Source organism: Amblyomma maculatum, chromosome 9 (genome assembly GCF_055883805.1).
Source record: "Amblyomma maculatum isolate TAMU_Amacu chromosome 9, ASM5588380v1, whole genome shotgun sequence".
Classification (NCBI taxonomy): Eukaryota; Metazoa; Arthropoda; class Arachnida; order Ixodida; family Ixodidae; genus Amblyomma; species Amblyomma maculatum.
The window spans coordinates 98272953-98290371 of NC_139352.1; the positions used below are offsets into that span (position 1 = coordinate 98272953).

General features: G+C 46.9%; 1 protein-coding gene and 2 non-coding genes across 3 annotated transcripts; all 3 read left to right on the plus strand.

Annotated features, from left to right (window-relative positions):
• The first annotated feature begins 4623 nt into the window (after positions 1 to 4623).
• Positions 4624 to 4695, plus strand: TRNAD-GUC (transfer RNA aspartic acid (anticodon GUC)). The gene has a single exon. It is a non-coding gene; the product is annotated as a tRNA-Asp (tRNA).
• Positions 4696 to 8553: 3858 nt separating this feature from the next.
• TRNAD-GUC (transfer RNA aspartic acid (anticodon GUC)) lies at positions 8554 to 8627 on the plus strand. Its single transcript has one exon. It is a non-coding gene; the product is annotated as a tRNA-Asp (tRNA).
• Positions 8628 to 12738: 4111 nt separating this feature from the next.
• Positions 12739 to 13974, plus strand: LOC146179919 (uncharacterized). The gene has a single exon (XM_084580291.1). The coding sequence runs from the start codon at positions 12739 to 12741 to the stop codon at positions 13972 to 13974; it is 1236 nt and encodes a 411-aa protein (XP_084436417.1).
• The last annotated feature ends 3445 nt before the right edge of the window (positions 13975 to 17419 follow it).

Below are 17419 nucleotides of genomic sequence, written 5' to 3' on the forward strand. Positions count from 1 at the left end.
AAGGGAGCGCTGGCGTGTGAAAGGTATGGTAGAAAAAGGCTCGACTACTAGACTTGTCACGCTTAAGTTGAAAGCTGGCGTGAAGCTGGATGACCTGCCACGTCAGCTGAACGTTAGCGGTGAGCTGGCGCTCGTTGTTGTGCCATGCAGACCTCCCTTGTGCCTACGCTGTCGGAACACGGGTCACATACGCAAGGAGTGCCGGGTTCCTCGCTGCGGAACCTGTCGACGGTTCGGTCATGAAGACAGCCAGTGTGCACGTACCTACGCAAGCATTGCCGGACCTGGGACCAGCGAGGACACGTCCGAGTTGATAATGGATGAGGTGGATGCGGAGGAGGCGGCCGACATTAGAGGACAGTCAACGAAACAGGACGCGCCTTCCATGACGGTTTTAACTAAGCATAAGGTGACGGTCTCAAGTGAAAAGAATGAAACTCGGCACGTCTCGCACGTTCCATCGCAGGACCAACAGGACCACGAAAGCGCTTCAAAGGAAGCGTCCGAAGACGTAAGTTTTCTGACGCTGAGGAGCATCTGAGTACTGAGCCTCCTTGCACTGATGCCATGGAAGTTGGGCCGGAGACAGCGGCCTTAATTGCCTCAAAACGACCACACGAGGAAAGCTTCGAGGAGACGCAGCTGCCAGGCGGCGTTTGTGGTGAGCCGCCGCCGAAAACTGCGGGCATCCGAAGATCGACTTTGAGACCGAAGCCGAACTTATCTGCCGACACGCGGCAGGCGGGGAAACCGCCTCCGTAGGTTTTGTGGTGTCCTGAACGATTTGTGGGTCGGCTGCCTACCGACCAGCGTCAGGAACATTCTGCAACCAAGCGGGGCGTGTGTGAAAAAAAAAATGAAAAACGGTGCTTGGACTTCGTTTGGATGCAGCCCGAGGTTCTGCTGGGAGGACAATACGTGCACACATATGCCGCTCTTCTTCAGAAGCGGAGGCCACGCAACCATGAAGGTAGGCACCATGTGGGTACGAGCGGCCCTTTCTAACACATGACTCTCAAGCTTAATTTGGCGTTACACGTAGCTACTTTGAATGTCAGAGGGCTGGGAGCGAGAAGGCGACAATGCCAGCTCAGTCGCCTACTTGTGGATAATGATATAGATATAGCAGCTGTGCAAGAGTCAAAGATTGAGAGCCAAGAAAGCACTGACCGTATGGTGGCTTCTTTTCAGACAAACTTTTATGTGTGTGTATGCTATTCTGTTGGTGTATCGGGTGGATGCCTTTTATTTATACGTAACACGTTGGGAGTAAGTGTAGAGTTCGTTTTTGCCTGTCCAAGTGGTCGGCTTTTGGTTACTGATTTTACCTACTGTAATTTATGCTGGCGTGTTGTGTGTGTGTGTATGCTCCCAATTCAGAATGCGAACGTGAATTGTTTTTTGAGTCTATTGAATTGTGGTTGAAGGTCGACAAAATCTTGCTTGTACTTGGCGATTACAACTGTGTGTGCGCTGCTGTGGACCGAACGGCGAAGTGTAAACCTCGAAGAGACAGAAGCTCCGAGCTGTTGAATGCACTTGTGCATGAATACGGCCTTGAGGATGTTGGTAGTGTGTTCTCCACAGGAAACCAACCAGAGTTCACGCACTTTCAGCGAGATAGCCATGCTAGATTCGACAGGGTGTATGCCTCGGTTGATCTTGTTTCCCTATGCACTGCATATGAGGTCAAACCTGTGTCTTTCAGCGATCACTGTCTCGTGAGTGCAGTGTTCGGTAGGGCAGGAAAGAATTCGCGCTTTAACTGGTACCTATGGAAACTGAATGCCAAACTTCTCGCCGATGAAGAGTTCCTTATGGAAGTTAAGACCGAGTTTGAAGATCGTCTGGCTATGCGACCAGTAAGTTTTGTAGCCGAATGGGACAGCTTCAAAGAGTGGGTCAAATTGAAATCCATAGAAAAGAGCAGTAAGGTGCGGCATAAAGAGAAAGAAAAAGAAAAAGAACTGAATGAACGACTCGAGTTTCTTTTGAGCATAGAAAGTTCAGTGCCAGGGCATTTCGCCAGTAAAATACGAGAGATTAAAAGGGAGCTGGAAACAATCGACAGCGAAAGATACACAGCGGCTGTTATACGTTCAAGGCCTGAAAAACTTTGGGCTGGAGAAGTGCCGACAAAACGAGCCCTAGCAGACGAAAAAAAGATACGCCTGCCAGAAAGAAATAAGGAGTATAAGGTATGCCGGCCATATCACTGAAGATGCTAAAGATATTCAGCGTGCGGTAGCAGAGCACTTCGAAGAACTGCTTAGCGCTAAGCTTGAGACTGTAGGCGGCTTTCAAACAGATTTTCTAAGACTGATGCCTGCACTGGATGACGAATATAAAGCGCGCCTAGAAACACCGATAACGTTGCAGGAGATAGAATCTGCAATAGATAACCTGACACCTGGGAAAGCACCTGGGCCGGATGGTCTAAGCGCTGCCTTCTTTAAAACTTTTCAGCAGTATGCGGCTCAGTTTATGCTCGATGTAATCACTGAAGCTTATGAACGTAATACTGTTCCATTGTCTTTCGCTACATCGCACATTGTGCTAATACCCAAGACAGATGATCCGGAGAAACGACTGTTAGTGGGGTCATATCGACCGATTAGCCTCACCAATGTTGACTACAAGGTGTATATGAAAGTTTTAGCAAAAAGACTACAAAGCGTAATAAAAAAACTGGTTGGGTCTCATCAAACATGCGGCATCAAGGGTCGATCCATTGCCACGAATATACATGTCGCAAGAACCGTACTAGAATGTGTTGATGCACTCGGTGGTCAGATAGCCATGATGCAGTTAGATTTGGCGAAAGCCTTTGATCGTGTTTCCCACGAAATTCTTTTTTCCATTTTGGAGCATTCTAACCTTGGAAAAGTCATAGTGGAGGGTGTTAAAATGGCTTACGCGAACTGCACGACCCGTATTATAGTGAATGGTGAACTGACTGACAGCATCGCAGTACGTTCATCGGTAAGGCAGGGCTGCCCGGTCTCACCCCTGCTTTTTGCACTGTATTTAGAGCCACTTTGCTTGGCTATCATTGATAGCGATCGCATTTTAGGGTTCAAGCTGCAATCAGCACACGTGAAAATGCTAGCATATGCTGATGACATAGCAGTGTTTTGTGCAACTAGAAAGAGCATCTGTGAAGTTACGGGTGTCGTCCAAACATTTTGTGATCAAACCGGATGTATGATCAATTGGGAGAAAAGCTCTGGGTTTTGGCACGGTGACTGGGATGTGACACCTGATTTCTTCTGTAAGCTGCGATGGTCTGCTCTCCCAACGCGATATCTAGGCGTGCTTTTAGATTGTTATCGAGATCCCAACGTGCACTGGATGGAAGAAACATCCAGAGCGAAAGAAAAAGCGGATGCGTGGCAAGGAAGGCAACTCTCAATGTTTTCGCGCGCTTCTTTTTGCAATGTTTTTCTTATTTCGAGGCTGTGGTACCTCATGAATGTGTTGTGTGTCTCACGAACCTCAATTCAGTAAACGCACCGCGTTTTTGCTGTTTTTATTTGGGCATCCACATGGGAAAAAACCGCCCGGACGAATTTGTTTATTTCTGTTAAAAGGGGCGGGCTTGGCCTTGCACATCTGTTCTTGCGTCAGGTGGTCTCGCGATTTATATTCCTGCGTGATCAAAAAGATACCTTTCTAAGAACTGTGATGCAAGTGCGATTGCAGAGGCTGCTCCCTGAATGGATTGTGTCATGTGAAAGCATGCCTGGTACTGTGACTGGCTACCTGCGCGAGGTTGTTTTTTCGTGCAAGTTGCCGGAAGTGCGGTTTTCTTTTGATTACCTTTTCAATGTTCCCAGAAAAAAACTGTATAAAGATCTCATTGACGTGATGCTGCCGGTGCCTTTTTACCGGGCATTACACTGTGGAGGCCCAGGGCAGGACGTTTTGAAAAGAGTCAAGAAGATGCCCGTGAGGCCATCTGCTAAAACGTTCCTTTTCAAACTTCACTCTAATACGCTCCCTGTTAAAACCTGGCTGAATGAAAAAGGTATCTTCGTCCCATGGACAACAAATTGCCTGTTGTGCAAAAAACCGGAGACAATTGAACACGTCTTCTTACAGTGTTGGGATGCTGTCTTTCTATGGGACGTCCTCCAAAGGACAATTAAAAAGGAACTTCCCCTAACTCCGTACGGTATCAGATTCCTACCAGTGCAGAACGATGATGCACCTTATGATTTAATTATGCTTCTTGGCCTCCATAGTTTGTGGAAAACACGAATGCAGGTGCGTCACGCAGATATAAATACACGATCTGCGCGTGAAAACTTCATTGAAAGTGCGGTGTATATACGCCAATCTTTCAGGATGCAGCAGGATCCACCACAATGGCAATGTCTATTTGATGAGTTGGTGAACCTGAAAAGATTTTAGCCGCGTACGCGTTAGCTCAAGAGTAGTTGACGTGTTTTATTATGTGTAATTTTGTTTCACGGCAATAAAGAAAAAAAAAAGTATAGTGGCCAGTACCCCTGCCTGTCACGCGGGAGACCGGGGTTCCATTCCCCGACGGGGAGCTTAGTTTTTGTTTCTTTCTTCCATTATGCGCCATATCAGAACAGCACTTAGCCTCCTCCCTGCGCCTCCTCGTTAGTATAGTGGCCAGTATCCCCGCCTGTCACGCGGGAGACCGGGGTTCGATTCCCCGACGGGGAGCTTAGTTTTTGTTTCTTTCTTCCATTATGCGCCATATCAGAACAGCACTTAGCCTCTTCCCTGCGCCTCCTCGTTAGTATAGTCAACGTCTTCGAGATTACACTCTTTAATTAAAGAGTGCAGCAGCTGAGCCCTCTTATCCCTCACTGGAAAATTTTTTGCGTGGTCCTGAGCGAAACAAACACAGTTGAAGTCTCCTATCAATATTACTACCTTGTCGCACCTAAGATGCATTTCGAGACTTTCGAAAAATGTTCTGCGCTCGCTCACCGCGTTCGGAGCATAAACACAGACAACACGATAACTATAATTTGAAAACGAACAGTCAACAACAAGAAGGCGACCGCATTGGGAAGCCACAACGGAAGCAACGTTGATGCCTAAACTTTTACGAATAAATAAAACGCAGCCACCCGACGCGCCGACGGAATGGCAGACGCATACGTCATACAAAGAAGAAAAGGACGACGCCATACGATCAGTGAGCTCTTCGCTTTCAATCTTAGTTTCTTGGATAGCGATTAGGTCAAGGTCATTTTCAAGAATTAGGCGTCGCAGCTGACTTTGTCGTCTTCTTGCTCCCAAACCCCGGACATTTAAAGATGCTAGACGAAGTGTTACATCGAGATTAACCGCCATGTTTAGTAACAAAAGCCCCGCTAATAAGAGTTCGTGGCGGGTAACGAAACACTAAACTCAGAGTGCATAAAGCCTCCATGCAGCGTTCCCCAATCCAGTCTTTCGCAGGCGCCATACAGATCACAGCCAGCACCGTCTTTACTGAGTACGACGCACACCCTAAAAACACGCATTTTCAAAGGGATAGCCACGCCAGATTAGATCGAATTTATGTCTCTGTTGAACTGGCTTCATTGTGCACAGAGTATGACGTTAAGCCCGTAAGCTTCAGTGACCATTGCTTAGTAATTGGAACATTTGGCAGGAAACAGCGGAGGTCACGATTTAACTGGCACCTGTGGAAATTTAACGTGAAGCTTTTAGAGGACGACAGTTTTGTAAGAGAGACAACGAAAGAACTCGACAAATTACTTTCGACGCAGGCCGAAAGCTATATAGTTGAGTGGGAGGAGCTAAAGCAGAGAGTAAAGCTTTAAGCTATCAAAACTGCAAGCGCAATTCGATATGAGGAAAAAAGAAAAGAGAAAGAAATGCACGAGGAGCTTGAGTTTTTGCTTAGCATGGATAGCATCCAGCCGGGAAGATATGCAGAAGAAATAAAAGCCTTGAAACGACAACTTGAAAACATTGACACTGAAAAGTATAAGGCAGCAGTGATAAGAGCAAGGTCGGAAAAATTTTGGGCGGGGGAGACGCCAACTAAGCGAGCGCTGTCAGATGAGAAACGGCACGCGTATCAAAAGGAAATACGGCAAATTGACAACCGAGGTGCTGTAACTAGTGACCCTGCTACTATCAAAAATACCTTTATAGAACACTACAATGAATTGCTTGGCCGTAAACGCGAAGTCAAAAATGGCTTTCAGGCAGAATTTTTGCGCCAAATGCCAAAGCTGGATGAGGATGTTAAAACGCGTCTAGAACGACCCATAAGTTTGACAGAAATAGAAAGTGCGATAGACGACCTCCCAATGGGAAAGTCGCCAGGACCTGACGGGCTTGGCGCTGCTTTCTACAAAGCATTTAAAGATTACACAGCGCAGATTTTGCTTAAAGTGCTAGATGAGTCATACGAACGTAAGCAGGTCCCACCTTCGTTTTCTACCTCGCACATTGTTTTGATTCCGAAGTATGATGAGCCAGCAAAACGCCTGTTGGTGGGTTCTTATCGGCCGATAAGCCTCACCAACGTGGATTACAAAATATACATGAAAGTGCTGGCGAAAAGGCTTCAAAGTGTAATACCGAGCCTGGTTGGGCCACACCAGACGTGCGGCATTAAAGGTCGAAGCATCGCAACTAATGTGCACGTGGTACGAACTGTTTTGGAGTGTTGTGACGCGATTGGACCTCGAGTGGCAATGATAGAGCTGGATCTCGCCAAAGCATTCGATCGCGTTTCGCACGATGCCTTGTTCGAAGTATTGACACACTCAAACATAGGGCGAGTGATTGAGGAAGGTGTTCGAATGGTGTATGCGAACTGCACGACACGGATAATTGTGAATGGAGAGCTCACTGACAGCATTCGTGTGCTGTCGTCAGTGAGGCAAGGCTGCCCCCTGTCACCCCTACTGTTTGCGGCCTACCTCGAGCCTCTCTGCCGGTCTATCATAAACAATGAACGTATAACTGGTTTTATGCTGCAGTCAGCACAGGTCAAAATGCTGGCATATGCAGATGACATCGCTGTATTCTGTTCAAGCAGAGAAAGCATTCAAGAAGTTACTGCCCTTGTTGAAAAATTCTGCCGACAGACAGGCTGTGAAGTAAATTGGGAAAAAAGTGCCGGTTTCTGGCATGGAGACTGGGATGTTACGCCTGAATACTTTTCTCGTTTGCAATGGTCAAAATTGCCGACCCAGTATTTAGGCGTGCCGCTTGAATCATACCAAGATCCTACCCCATTCTGGGCTGGCCAAGCAGAGAGAGCGAGAGAGAAAGCTGATTCATGGCAGGGCAAGCCGTTGTCATTGTTCTCACGCGCTTATGTGTGCAATGTTTTCCTTGTGGCAAAGATATGGTACGTAATGAATGTGCTTTCGGCGACGCGTGTTAGCATTCAAAAAATTCATCGTGTCTTTGCCGTTTTCATGTGGGCATCAACATGGGAAAAGTGCAGCAGAACCAACCTCTTTCTGCCTGTTAAGGCGGGGGGCTTGGGCCTTGTGCATCTCTTTTTGCGACAGGTTGTCTCGCGTTTTTTTTTCCTTCGTGATCAAAACGACAAATTCTTGAGGACGGTCATGCAAGTACGACTGTGTAAAATGCTTCCAGAATGCGTTGTCTGTTCTGGTGAGAATATGAGTGGCGCTTTAAAAGGGTACATGCGCGAAGTTGTCTTGTCTTTCAGAATGTTGCATGCGCGTTTTTCAATGGAATACTTGAGCAAAGTGTGTAAGAAGAAGCTGTACAAAGATCTTCTGGATGTGATGATACCGTTGCCGATTTACCGTGCACCACACCGTGGAGGCCCCGGACAGGATGTCTTAAAGCGTGTGAAAAAGATGCCAGTTAGGCCTTCCGTAAAAACGTTCTTCTTTAAGCTACATTCCAACACATTACCTGTTACAACCTGGTTACATGAAACAGGCTTATTCGTTCCCTGGACAACAGACTGTCTCCTTTGCAAAAAACCAGAGACAATCGAGCACGTCTTTCTGGATTGCTGGGACCCAGTCTTTCACTGGGATGTTCTCCAGAGAACACTAAAGAAAGACCTTCCGTTAGATCCGTATGGCATACGGTTCCTTCCAGTCGAGAGTGAGGGTATTCCTTTGGATTTAGTCATGGTCCTTAGCCTCCACAGCCTGTGGAAAACAAGGATGCAAGTGCAACATGCAGATGTCAACACGCGTTCTGTACGCGAGAACTTTATCGAGAGTGTGCTGCTCCTTAGAGAAACGTATCGGGTGCTTTCTGATCCACCTGACTGGATCGGTGTGCTCGATGAACTGGCTGTCCTCAAAAAATTTTAAACCTTTCGTGACAGCCGAAGTCTGGTTGTTGCGAGTTTTACCATTATCGTGGATCTTTTTTGAATTGATGCGAACTCAAAACAGGCAATAAAGAAAAAAAAATCCTCGTTAGTATAGTGGCCAGTATCCCCGCCTATCACGCGGGAGACCGGGGTTCGATTCCCCGACGGCGAACTTAGTTTTTGTTTCTTTCTTGCATTCTGCGCCATTTTAGAACAGCGCTTGCCGTCTTCCCTGCGCCGCCTCGTTGGTATAGTGGCCAGTATCCCCGCCTGTCACGCGGGTGACCGGGGTTCGATTCCCCGACGGGGAGCTTAGTTTTTGTTTCTTTCTTCCATTATGCGCCATATCAGAACAGCACTTAGCCTCCTCCCTGCGCCTCCTCGTTAGTATAGTGGCCAGTATAAACATATCATCAGAGAGACGGGCAGCGGATAAAGTGCCCCCGCCGCCGGGTCAGCCGCTCGCACCGGACGGGGATGGATCCAACGACGGCGTCTAGCAACGCGCTAGACGGGAGAGGTAAGCACCATGCTTTCGGTCTCTTCACTCTTGATGAAAATGGCGCCCGAAACCACCTTAAGAGTAGCCACGTTAAACGTCAGGGGATTGGCAGGCAAAAAGAAGCAGAGCCAGGTGCACCGGCTCTTAACTGACCACGATATTGACGTGCTTGCCGTGCAAGAAACTAAGGTTGATGGGGAGGAAGAGACCGGGAGCATGGTGCGACGTTTCACGGCTAGATTTTACGCCATTGTTAGCCACGCAGTTGGGACATCGGCCGGGTGTGTATTGTTCGTCAAAAAGCTGCCTGGTCTGGTTGTAAAGGGCTACTCCTCATGCTCTTCTGGACGGTGTGTAGTGGCTGATTGTGTATACAGCGGTGTTGAGTGGCGCATTATTTGTGTGTACGCTCCTAACTGTGTGGAGGAAAGAACAGTGTTTTTCGAGAATGTTATGCAGCAGTTAAGTACGGAAAGGCAGGTAGTATTGCTGGGCGATTTTAACTGTGTACTGAATGCTCGAGACAAAACCAGCACACGCGGATTCAGAGACAAGAGCACTAAAATGTTATGCCAGGTAATAAGTGAATGGAATATGGAGGATGTGGCTGATTGCTTGGAAGGACCGCGTGCCGTTCAGTACACGCACTTCCAAGGTTCTAGCCACGCGCGTCTGGACAGAATTTACGCGTCGCTGGATTTGATTCATTCATGCAATGAATACCGAGTGGTGCCTATGACATTCACGGATCACTGTTTGGTGCAATGCTTATTCGGCACCAAAAAACGGAGCAATGCATTTAGCTGGGAGTTATGGAAATTCAACAACAAATTGCTTAAGGATGATGCCTTTAGACGCGTGGTATTGAATGAATTGATTAAAGTGAGGCCAGGGACTTGGCTCGAAATCTGGAAACAGTGGGAGTTGTGCAAGGAACAGATTAAAATTAAAGCCATTGACAGATCAAGTTGCCTGGTGTACGAGAAGAAAATTACAGAAACCCAGCTTAAGGCTTTGCTTGCAAAACTACACGAACAGGAATGTAAGGCGCCCGGCAGATGGATAGAGGATATTCGAAAAATAAAAGAACAAATTAACTTGATAGAAGAAGACAGATACCAAGGAGCGTTAGTGCGTGCAAGAGCGGAAAAATTGGCCATGGATGAGACGCCGACAAAAAGATCGTTGGGAATAGAAAAAGCAAATGCAAGGCGAAATCACGTGGCAGAGGTAGATTGGGCAGGACGCACAGAAACTGATAACGAAGGAATCGCGAAAGCTTTCCGGGAGTATTATGAAGATCTATTTTCGTCCCGAGAGGTTTATTTGGACCGTTTTAAAGAATCCTTTCTTGACGCGATGCCAAAAATTGACGAGGAACAAAAAGAAAGACTGGAGCGGCCAATAAGCGAAAAAGAAGTGCAGCAGGCAATAGAAAATTTAAACCCAGGGAAATCACCCGGGCCTGATGGCCTGAGTGCGGCTTTTTATAAAGCGTTCAAGGAACAGCTATCACCTTTGTTGTGTGCCTTATTTAATGAAGCGTATGAACTGAAGGCACTGCCTGCGTCTTTCGGATCGTCGCACACAGTACTTATTCCGAAAACTGACCAACCAGATAAGCTTAGGCAGTTGTCGTCTTACAGGCCCATTGCTCTGACAAACGTTGATTACAAGATTTATATGAAGGTGCTTGCTGGCAGACTACAAACGGTTATATGCGAACTAGTGGGCCCTCACCAAACGTGCGGTATCAAAGGGCGATCTATCTTTCAGAACATTCACAAAGCGCGAAGTGTGCTCGAATGCTGCGATGCAACTCATGCATGTGTTGCGTTACTGCAGTTGGACTTGGAGAAAGCTTTTGATTGTGTGGCACATACTATTCTGTTAAGTATATTAGACTATGTTAATGTCGGCTCTGTTATTCGAGAGGGAGTGGCTTTGGCGTACCGTAACTGCACTACGAGATTAATTGTCAATAAGTCACTGGGGGCCCCCATCAACGTACGACGTTCGGTGCGCCAAGGTTGCCCCCTCAGCCCTCTTTTGTTCGGCATTTATATTGAAACGTTGTGTTTAAGCATCCTACAAAACAATGACATTGATGGTTTTCGACTGCAGGAGTCTGAAGTCAAATTGTTGGCTTACGCAGACGACGTTGCGGTTTTTTGTGTAAATAAGGAGAGTATAAAGAGGACAGTGGATGTGGTAAAACATTTTAGCAAAGTCACAGAGAGTAAAGTTAACTGGGGTAAGTGCCTGGGATTTTGGCACGGAGAATGGCAGCTGACCCCCGACACTTTCGCTAATGTGTCGTGGGTTACAACGCCTGCAAAGTACTTGGTTGTGCCCTTGAAATTTTACAAGGAAAGCGAGCCATACTGGCGAGAGCAGGTCAAAGAAACCAGTGAAAAAGCGGAGAAATGGAAAAGCGCTCAATTATCAATATTTGCAAGAGCCGCAGTTTGCAACCTGTTTTTAATTAGTAAGTTATGGTATGTTATGCAAGTGTTGCATTGCTCCCGTGTAAATGTGCAAAAATTGCATCGAGTTTTTGCGGTGTTTGTTTGGGCCTCGAGTTGGGAGAGGTGCACTCGGACAAATTTGTTCCGGCAGGTGAAGCATGGGGGGCTTGGTCTGGGTCATTTGTTTGTGCGACAGATTGTCAACCGGTTTATGTTTTTTAGGGATGCCAGTGATCCATTCCTGCGCACAGTGTGTCAACAGAGACTTGGTCGAGCGTTGCCTGATTTCGTAGTGTATACTCAATGTATGCCTGGTTCTCTGTTTGGCTTCTTTAGGGAAATTGTTTTGAGTGTGAAATTCTTAAGCGCACGTTTTTCGAAAGAGTATTTAAGTAATGTTAACAGGAGAACATTATACAAGGATGTTTGTGAAGTGGTGTTCCCGGTGCCCTTGTACCGAGCTTTATACTATGGAGGCACAGGAAGTAATGTACTAAAACGCGTAAAGAAAATGCAAGTTGCTCCGGGAGCTAAAACGTTTTTCTTTATGCTGCATACCGGTACTTTGAGTGTAAAATCATTTATGGAGGAGAAGGGTATGTTCCTACCGTGGGGGGCCCAATGTCTCATCTGCAAACAACCAGAGACAATAGATCACGTGTTTTTGCATTGCTGGGAGGGGGTATATTTGTGGGATGTTCTGCAAAGGACAATAAAAAAACAGTTGCCACTTGATTCCCATGGCATTAGGTACTTGCCATTGGATAACCACGATGATATGCCGTTAGACCAGGTTATGTTAATGTGCCTCCACAGTATATGGCGCGCACGAATGGCTGGTTATCACTGCGATCCAGATGCACGGCCAGCCCGCATGTATTTCCGTGAAAGTGTGCAGCGATGGCTCGACGTGCTTAAATTGCAACCATGTGCTCCTGAGTGGCTGTCAAAGCTGGAACCTTTGACGGTGCTCAAGGAATTTTAAACGTGACAATGCCTGCCCCTCAGTGGGTGTTAGGCAACGCTAGCTACCTTTGTGTACATATATTATTCCTTTTTTTCCTGTTGTTTTGAGTTCCAGTGCGGTGTATTTGTGTCAAAGCCAGGCAATAAAGAAAAAAAAAAGTATAGTGGCCAGTATCCCCGCCTGTCACGCGGGAGATCGGGGTTCGATTCCCCGACGGGGAGCTTAGTTTTTGTTTCTTTCTTCCATTATGCGCCATATCAGAACAGCACTTAGCCTCTTCCCGGCGCCTCCTCGTTAGTATAGTGGCCAGTATCCCCGCCTGTCACGCGGGAGACCGGGGTTCGATTCCCCGACAGGGAGCTTAGTTTTTGTTCCTTTCTTGCATTATGCGCCATATCACAACAGCACTTAGCCTCTTCCCTGCGCCTCCTCGTTAGTATAGGGGGGATTCCACTTCCGGCCACCGAGCGTGACGAACGTGATTATCATGGGCTCCCAAGGAGCGGATTCAGCGGCCCAGCTGGGCCGTGGTATCAGGAACACGGAAAGGCCTGCCAAGGAATATGAACTGGTTCTACCGCATCTGCCTACAGGTTCGAGTGTTTTGCATACTGTTTTTTTGCACGGCGACGTAAAAGCCAGGCCGTACCGGGTGGAGCACTTTCGAGACTCCCTCGCTCGTCTGTCACTGCTGCCGGAAGTGGTTGCCCTCGGGGCATATCAAATGAATCAAGTATGGGCGGTAACGTTTAAAGGTGAAGAGGCAAAAGGGAAGATGTTGCAAGCTCAAGCTTTTGAAGTTAAGGAACACCGATGCGTGGTCATTGACCCCTGTAACCAAGGGATCAGGTTGAAACTTTTCTGGCTGCTTCACGGCGTGCACGACGATGATGTGCGAGCGGCATTGGCGGCTTATGAAAACATTACGGAAATATCAAGAGACAAGTGGAAAGTGCAAGGGTGTGTCGACAAGGCTTCAACGACTCGAACGGTCACGCTGAAGCTAAAAGTGGGCGTTACCATCGAGGACTTGCCGCATCAGCTTCGGGTTGCCGAGGACGTCGCACTCGTCCACGTCCCAGGCAGAGCCCCGCTTTGCTTCCGGTGCTGCGGGAAAGGACTTATACGTCGTGAGTGTCGTGTGCCGCGTTACGGGCTGTGTCGTCGCTACGGCCATGACGAGTCCCAGTGTGTGCGCACGTATGCCAACGTTGCCGGCCCCGTGCCGAGTGAAGTGGCAGGCGAGCACTTGATGGAAGCAGTGGACGCCGAGGAAACTAGCAGTGGAACCACTGAGGATGCAGAGCTGAAAGAAGAATCCTCTGAGAAGACCCCTGCCCTTAAAAGACACTGTGAGTCAGATGTGATTGTTCCGTTGCCGAATGTTGCTGGGACCGAGATACCCACGAAAGAAGACGGCAATGCCAGTGCTGCAAGCCCAGCTTCGGCTACGCAACACAGTGAGGAACAGGGGGACACTGAAGCTGAGATGCCAGCTGCTTCTACCTTGCCTGTGAAGCGGGTGCGCGAAGACAGTGTCAACGAGGAATCAACCCAAGGAGGAGCGGAAAACGGACAGCCTCCACTGAACGCGGCCCCCCTTCGCCGGGCGTCCTTCAAGCCAAGGCCAAACGTGCCCCCAGACCGGAGAACTGTGTCACCTGTGCCTCCGCCACAGCGGGAGTACCCTTTCCGGTCGAGACGTTACACGCCTGGTCCATGATCGGGAGCAGCGCTTGGAACGACGGACGGACTCGCCAAAAAGGAAGAATGGTCATCCCGTGCAAAAAGATCAACCGCAATGCTGTTTTTCTGCAAAGAGATGTGAGTGATATATGTTTCGCGATTTATAATTTCTTGAGATGGCGACCAATTTATCCACTAGCTTGCGCGTAGCCACGCTAAATGTGAGGGGGCTGTCAACGCGTCGGAGACAACTGCAGCTGAACCGCATTCTGCTGGAAAATGAAATTGATGTGCTAGCAGTTCAAGAGAGCAAAATGGAAAGCGAACAACAGATAAAATGGCTGAAATATATCGTTCTAGATATAATGTTTGCGTTTGTCATGCTGTTGGAAGATCTGGGGGATGTGTCATTTTCATCCGAAATTGCATAGAGTGTGTACAGTCTGTGTTCTCGTGTGAGAGTTGACGGCTATTGCTATGTGATTTCAGTTTTTCTGGATTGGACTGGAGAGTAATCTGCGTTTATGCGCCGACTAGAACGTTTGAGCGTGAAGAGTCTTTTCACTATATGAATTCCTTCCTAATACATGAGAGACGTGTTCTCCTGCTTGGAGACTTCAACTGTGTCTGCAGACCGGGAGATAGAACAACAGACCGTGTCCTTCGTGACAAGAGTGCAGAGTTACTTATTGACATTGTTATTGAGGCAGATCTTGAAGATGCTGGCTGTATACTGACGCATGAAGGCCAAGCAAAGTTCAGGCACTTTCAAGGTAGCTGTCATGCAAGGTTGGACCGAATATATGTTTCCATTGATTGTATGCCCTTGTGCTCGGAATATCAAACACTTCCCATGAGCTTTAGTGACCACTCCCTCGTAATGATTACTCTAGGCATGAAAAGTAAGGTAACAAAGTACAATTGGGAGCTATGGAAATTTAATGAAAAACTGCTGGTGGATGAAGAATTTACCACTAAAGTTAAAGAATATATAAAATATGTTACAAAATGGTTCTGATTTAATACAAGCATGGGAGCAGTTTAAGCGCGATATAAAGATAGCTGCTATTGACCGAGCATGCACTCTCCGACCTAAAGAAAAAGAACAAGAAAAAGAACTTCGTACCACACTTGAACACATGCTTAGCATGGAGTGCGTTAAGCCTGGCTTGTTCGCCCAAGATATTAAAGCGATAAAAACCAAACTTGAGGTGATGGACGAAGAGAAGTATCGCGGTGCGGTGATAAGGGCACGCCGCGAAAAATTGTGGCTTGGAGAGACGCCCACGAAAAGGGCACTTAGTGACGAAAAAAGGTACGCAGTGTCAAAAGAGATAAAAGAAATCTGCTATCAGAACGTAGTTACCTCGGAAAAAAAAACAATTGAACGGGCGTTTGTAGAATTTTACAGCGAATTGTTTAGCCTGAAAACACCGGACATTGAACGCTTCAGAAAAGACTTTCTGTCGCTGATGCCAAGAGTAGAAGACGAAGTTGCGCAGACACTTGAAGCAAGTATTACTTCCGAGGAAATTGAGGCCGCTATCGGGGAATTAAATTCCAATAAGTCACCCGGACCAGATGGTCTTGGTGCTGCCATATACAAGGCCTTTCCAACTGAAATGGCTGTTTTACTGGAAAGAGTTATTAGTGAATGTTACGAAAAGAGCGTACCTCCTCCGTCTTTTCGAATGTCACACATTGTACTAATCCCGAAAACAATGACCATGTTAAGCTTCAGTCTGTAGCGTCTTACCGTCCTATAAGTCTAACGAATGTGGACTATAAAATTTACATGAAAGTATTAGGGCGACGACTCCAACGTGTAATTACTTCTCTTGTAGGCCCACATCAGACATGCGGTATAAAAGGAAGGACCATTTTTACTAACATACACGCAGCAAGGAGTGTACTCGAATGTTGTGACGCGATGCATGACCACGTAGCCATGATGCAAAAACCTCCACAAAGCATTCGATAAAGTGGTACATGAAATTTTGTTCTCTGTTTTAGAGTATGTCAATGCTGGTTCCGTGATTACAAAGGGCGTAAAAATGGTTTACGAGTGCTGTTCAGCGAGACTGGTCGTGAATAAGCATTTAACCGATCCTATACCTGTTCAGTTGTCAGTAAGGCAGGGCTGTCCTCTGTCTTCCCTTTTGTTTGCGCTTTATCTGGATCCTTTCTGTTTAAAATTGCTTACAAGGCCAAACATACGCGGTTATAGATTTTTTTCAAAGTGAAGTTCGGGTTTTGGCATACGCGGACGATATTGCGGTTTTTTGTACTGACCATGAGAGCGTGCAAGAAGTTGTAAAAGAAACCACTGCTTTTTACACTGCAAGTGGAAGTGAAATTAGTTGGGCAAAGTGTTTAGGATTTTGGCATGGAAACTGGCAATACGCGCCTGAACTGTTCTCCAGTATGCAATGGACAATAACGCCAGGCAATTACCTTGGTGTGCCACTAAAGCATTACCGTGAAAGCAAGGAATGTTGGGCCGGTGAAGTTGAGCAAGTGAAAACCCAAACAAACAAATGGGGAGGACATAAATTTTCTATGTTCGCAAGAGCTACCGTTTGCAATATGTTCCTAGTTGCAAAAATTTTTTACATGCTGCAAGTGTTATCTATGTCAAGGATCTCTGTTCAAAAACTGCATAGGGTATTTGCCACGTTTCTGTGGGCTTCAACATGGGAGCGTACCAGTCGATGCAACCTTTTTCATACGGTGCATAATGGTCGACTGGGATTGTCACATTTATACTTAAAGCAGATTGTAACAAGGTTCTTTTTTTTGCGCGAACAAATCGATGTTTTTCTCAGAACGGTAATCCAAGTGCGATTGCGTGATTCACTGCCGGAATATGTAGTTTCGACTATGTCTACAGGGACAATGGCTCTAAGTGCTTTTCTTCGCGAAGTTGTCGCGTCCTTCCAAATAGTGAAGGCGAGATTTTTAAATGAGTATATGTGTACTGTTACGCGAAAACGGCTGTACAAAGATTTATTGGAAACCTTTTTACCTGTGCCTCTTTATCGCGCTGTATATGCTTTGGGTCCGGAGCGGGACGTGTTGAAGAGAGTGAAAAGAATGGCCATCAGATCGTCCGCGCTAAATCTTTCTTTTTTCAATTGCATAACGCCACTCTTCCGGTGAAGCCATGGCTGAAAAGCAGAGGCCTTTTTGTGCCTTGGTCTGCTGACTGTTTAATTTGCAAAAAGCTGGAATCCATAGAGCATATTTTCCTTGATTGTCATGATGCGGTTTTTTTTTTTGTGGGACGTGCTACAGCGTACTATTAAAAAGGACTTACCAATAACGCCGTTTGGCATACGCTACCTTCCCTGCGCCCAGCCAGGAGAAGTGCCCAGTGATTTATTAATGGTCTTGTGTATGCACAGCGTATGGAGAACGCGTATGGATGTTCGCCATGAGCATGTTGTCGTGCACCCAGCCCATCAGTATTTTGTCGAAAGTGT

What these genes read in the sequence shown, in the direction of transcription:
- LOC146179919 (XM_084580291.1), top strand. Translation starts at nt 12,739, where the DNA reads ATGGGCTCCCAAGGAGCGGATTCAGCGGCCCAGCTGGGCCGTGGTATC.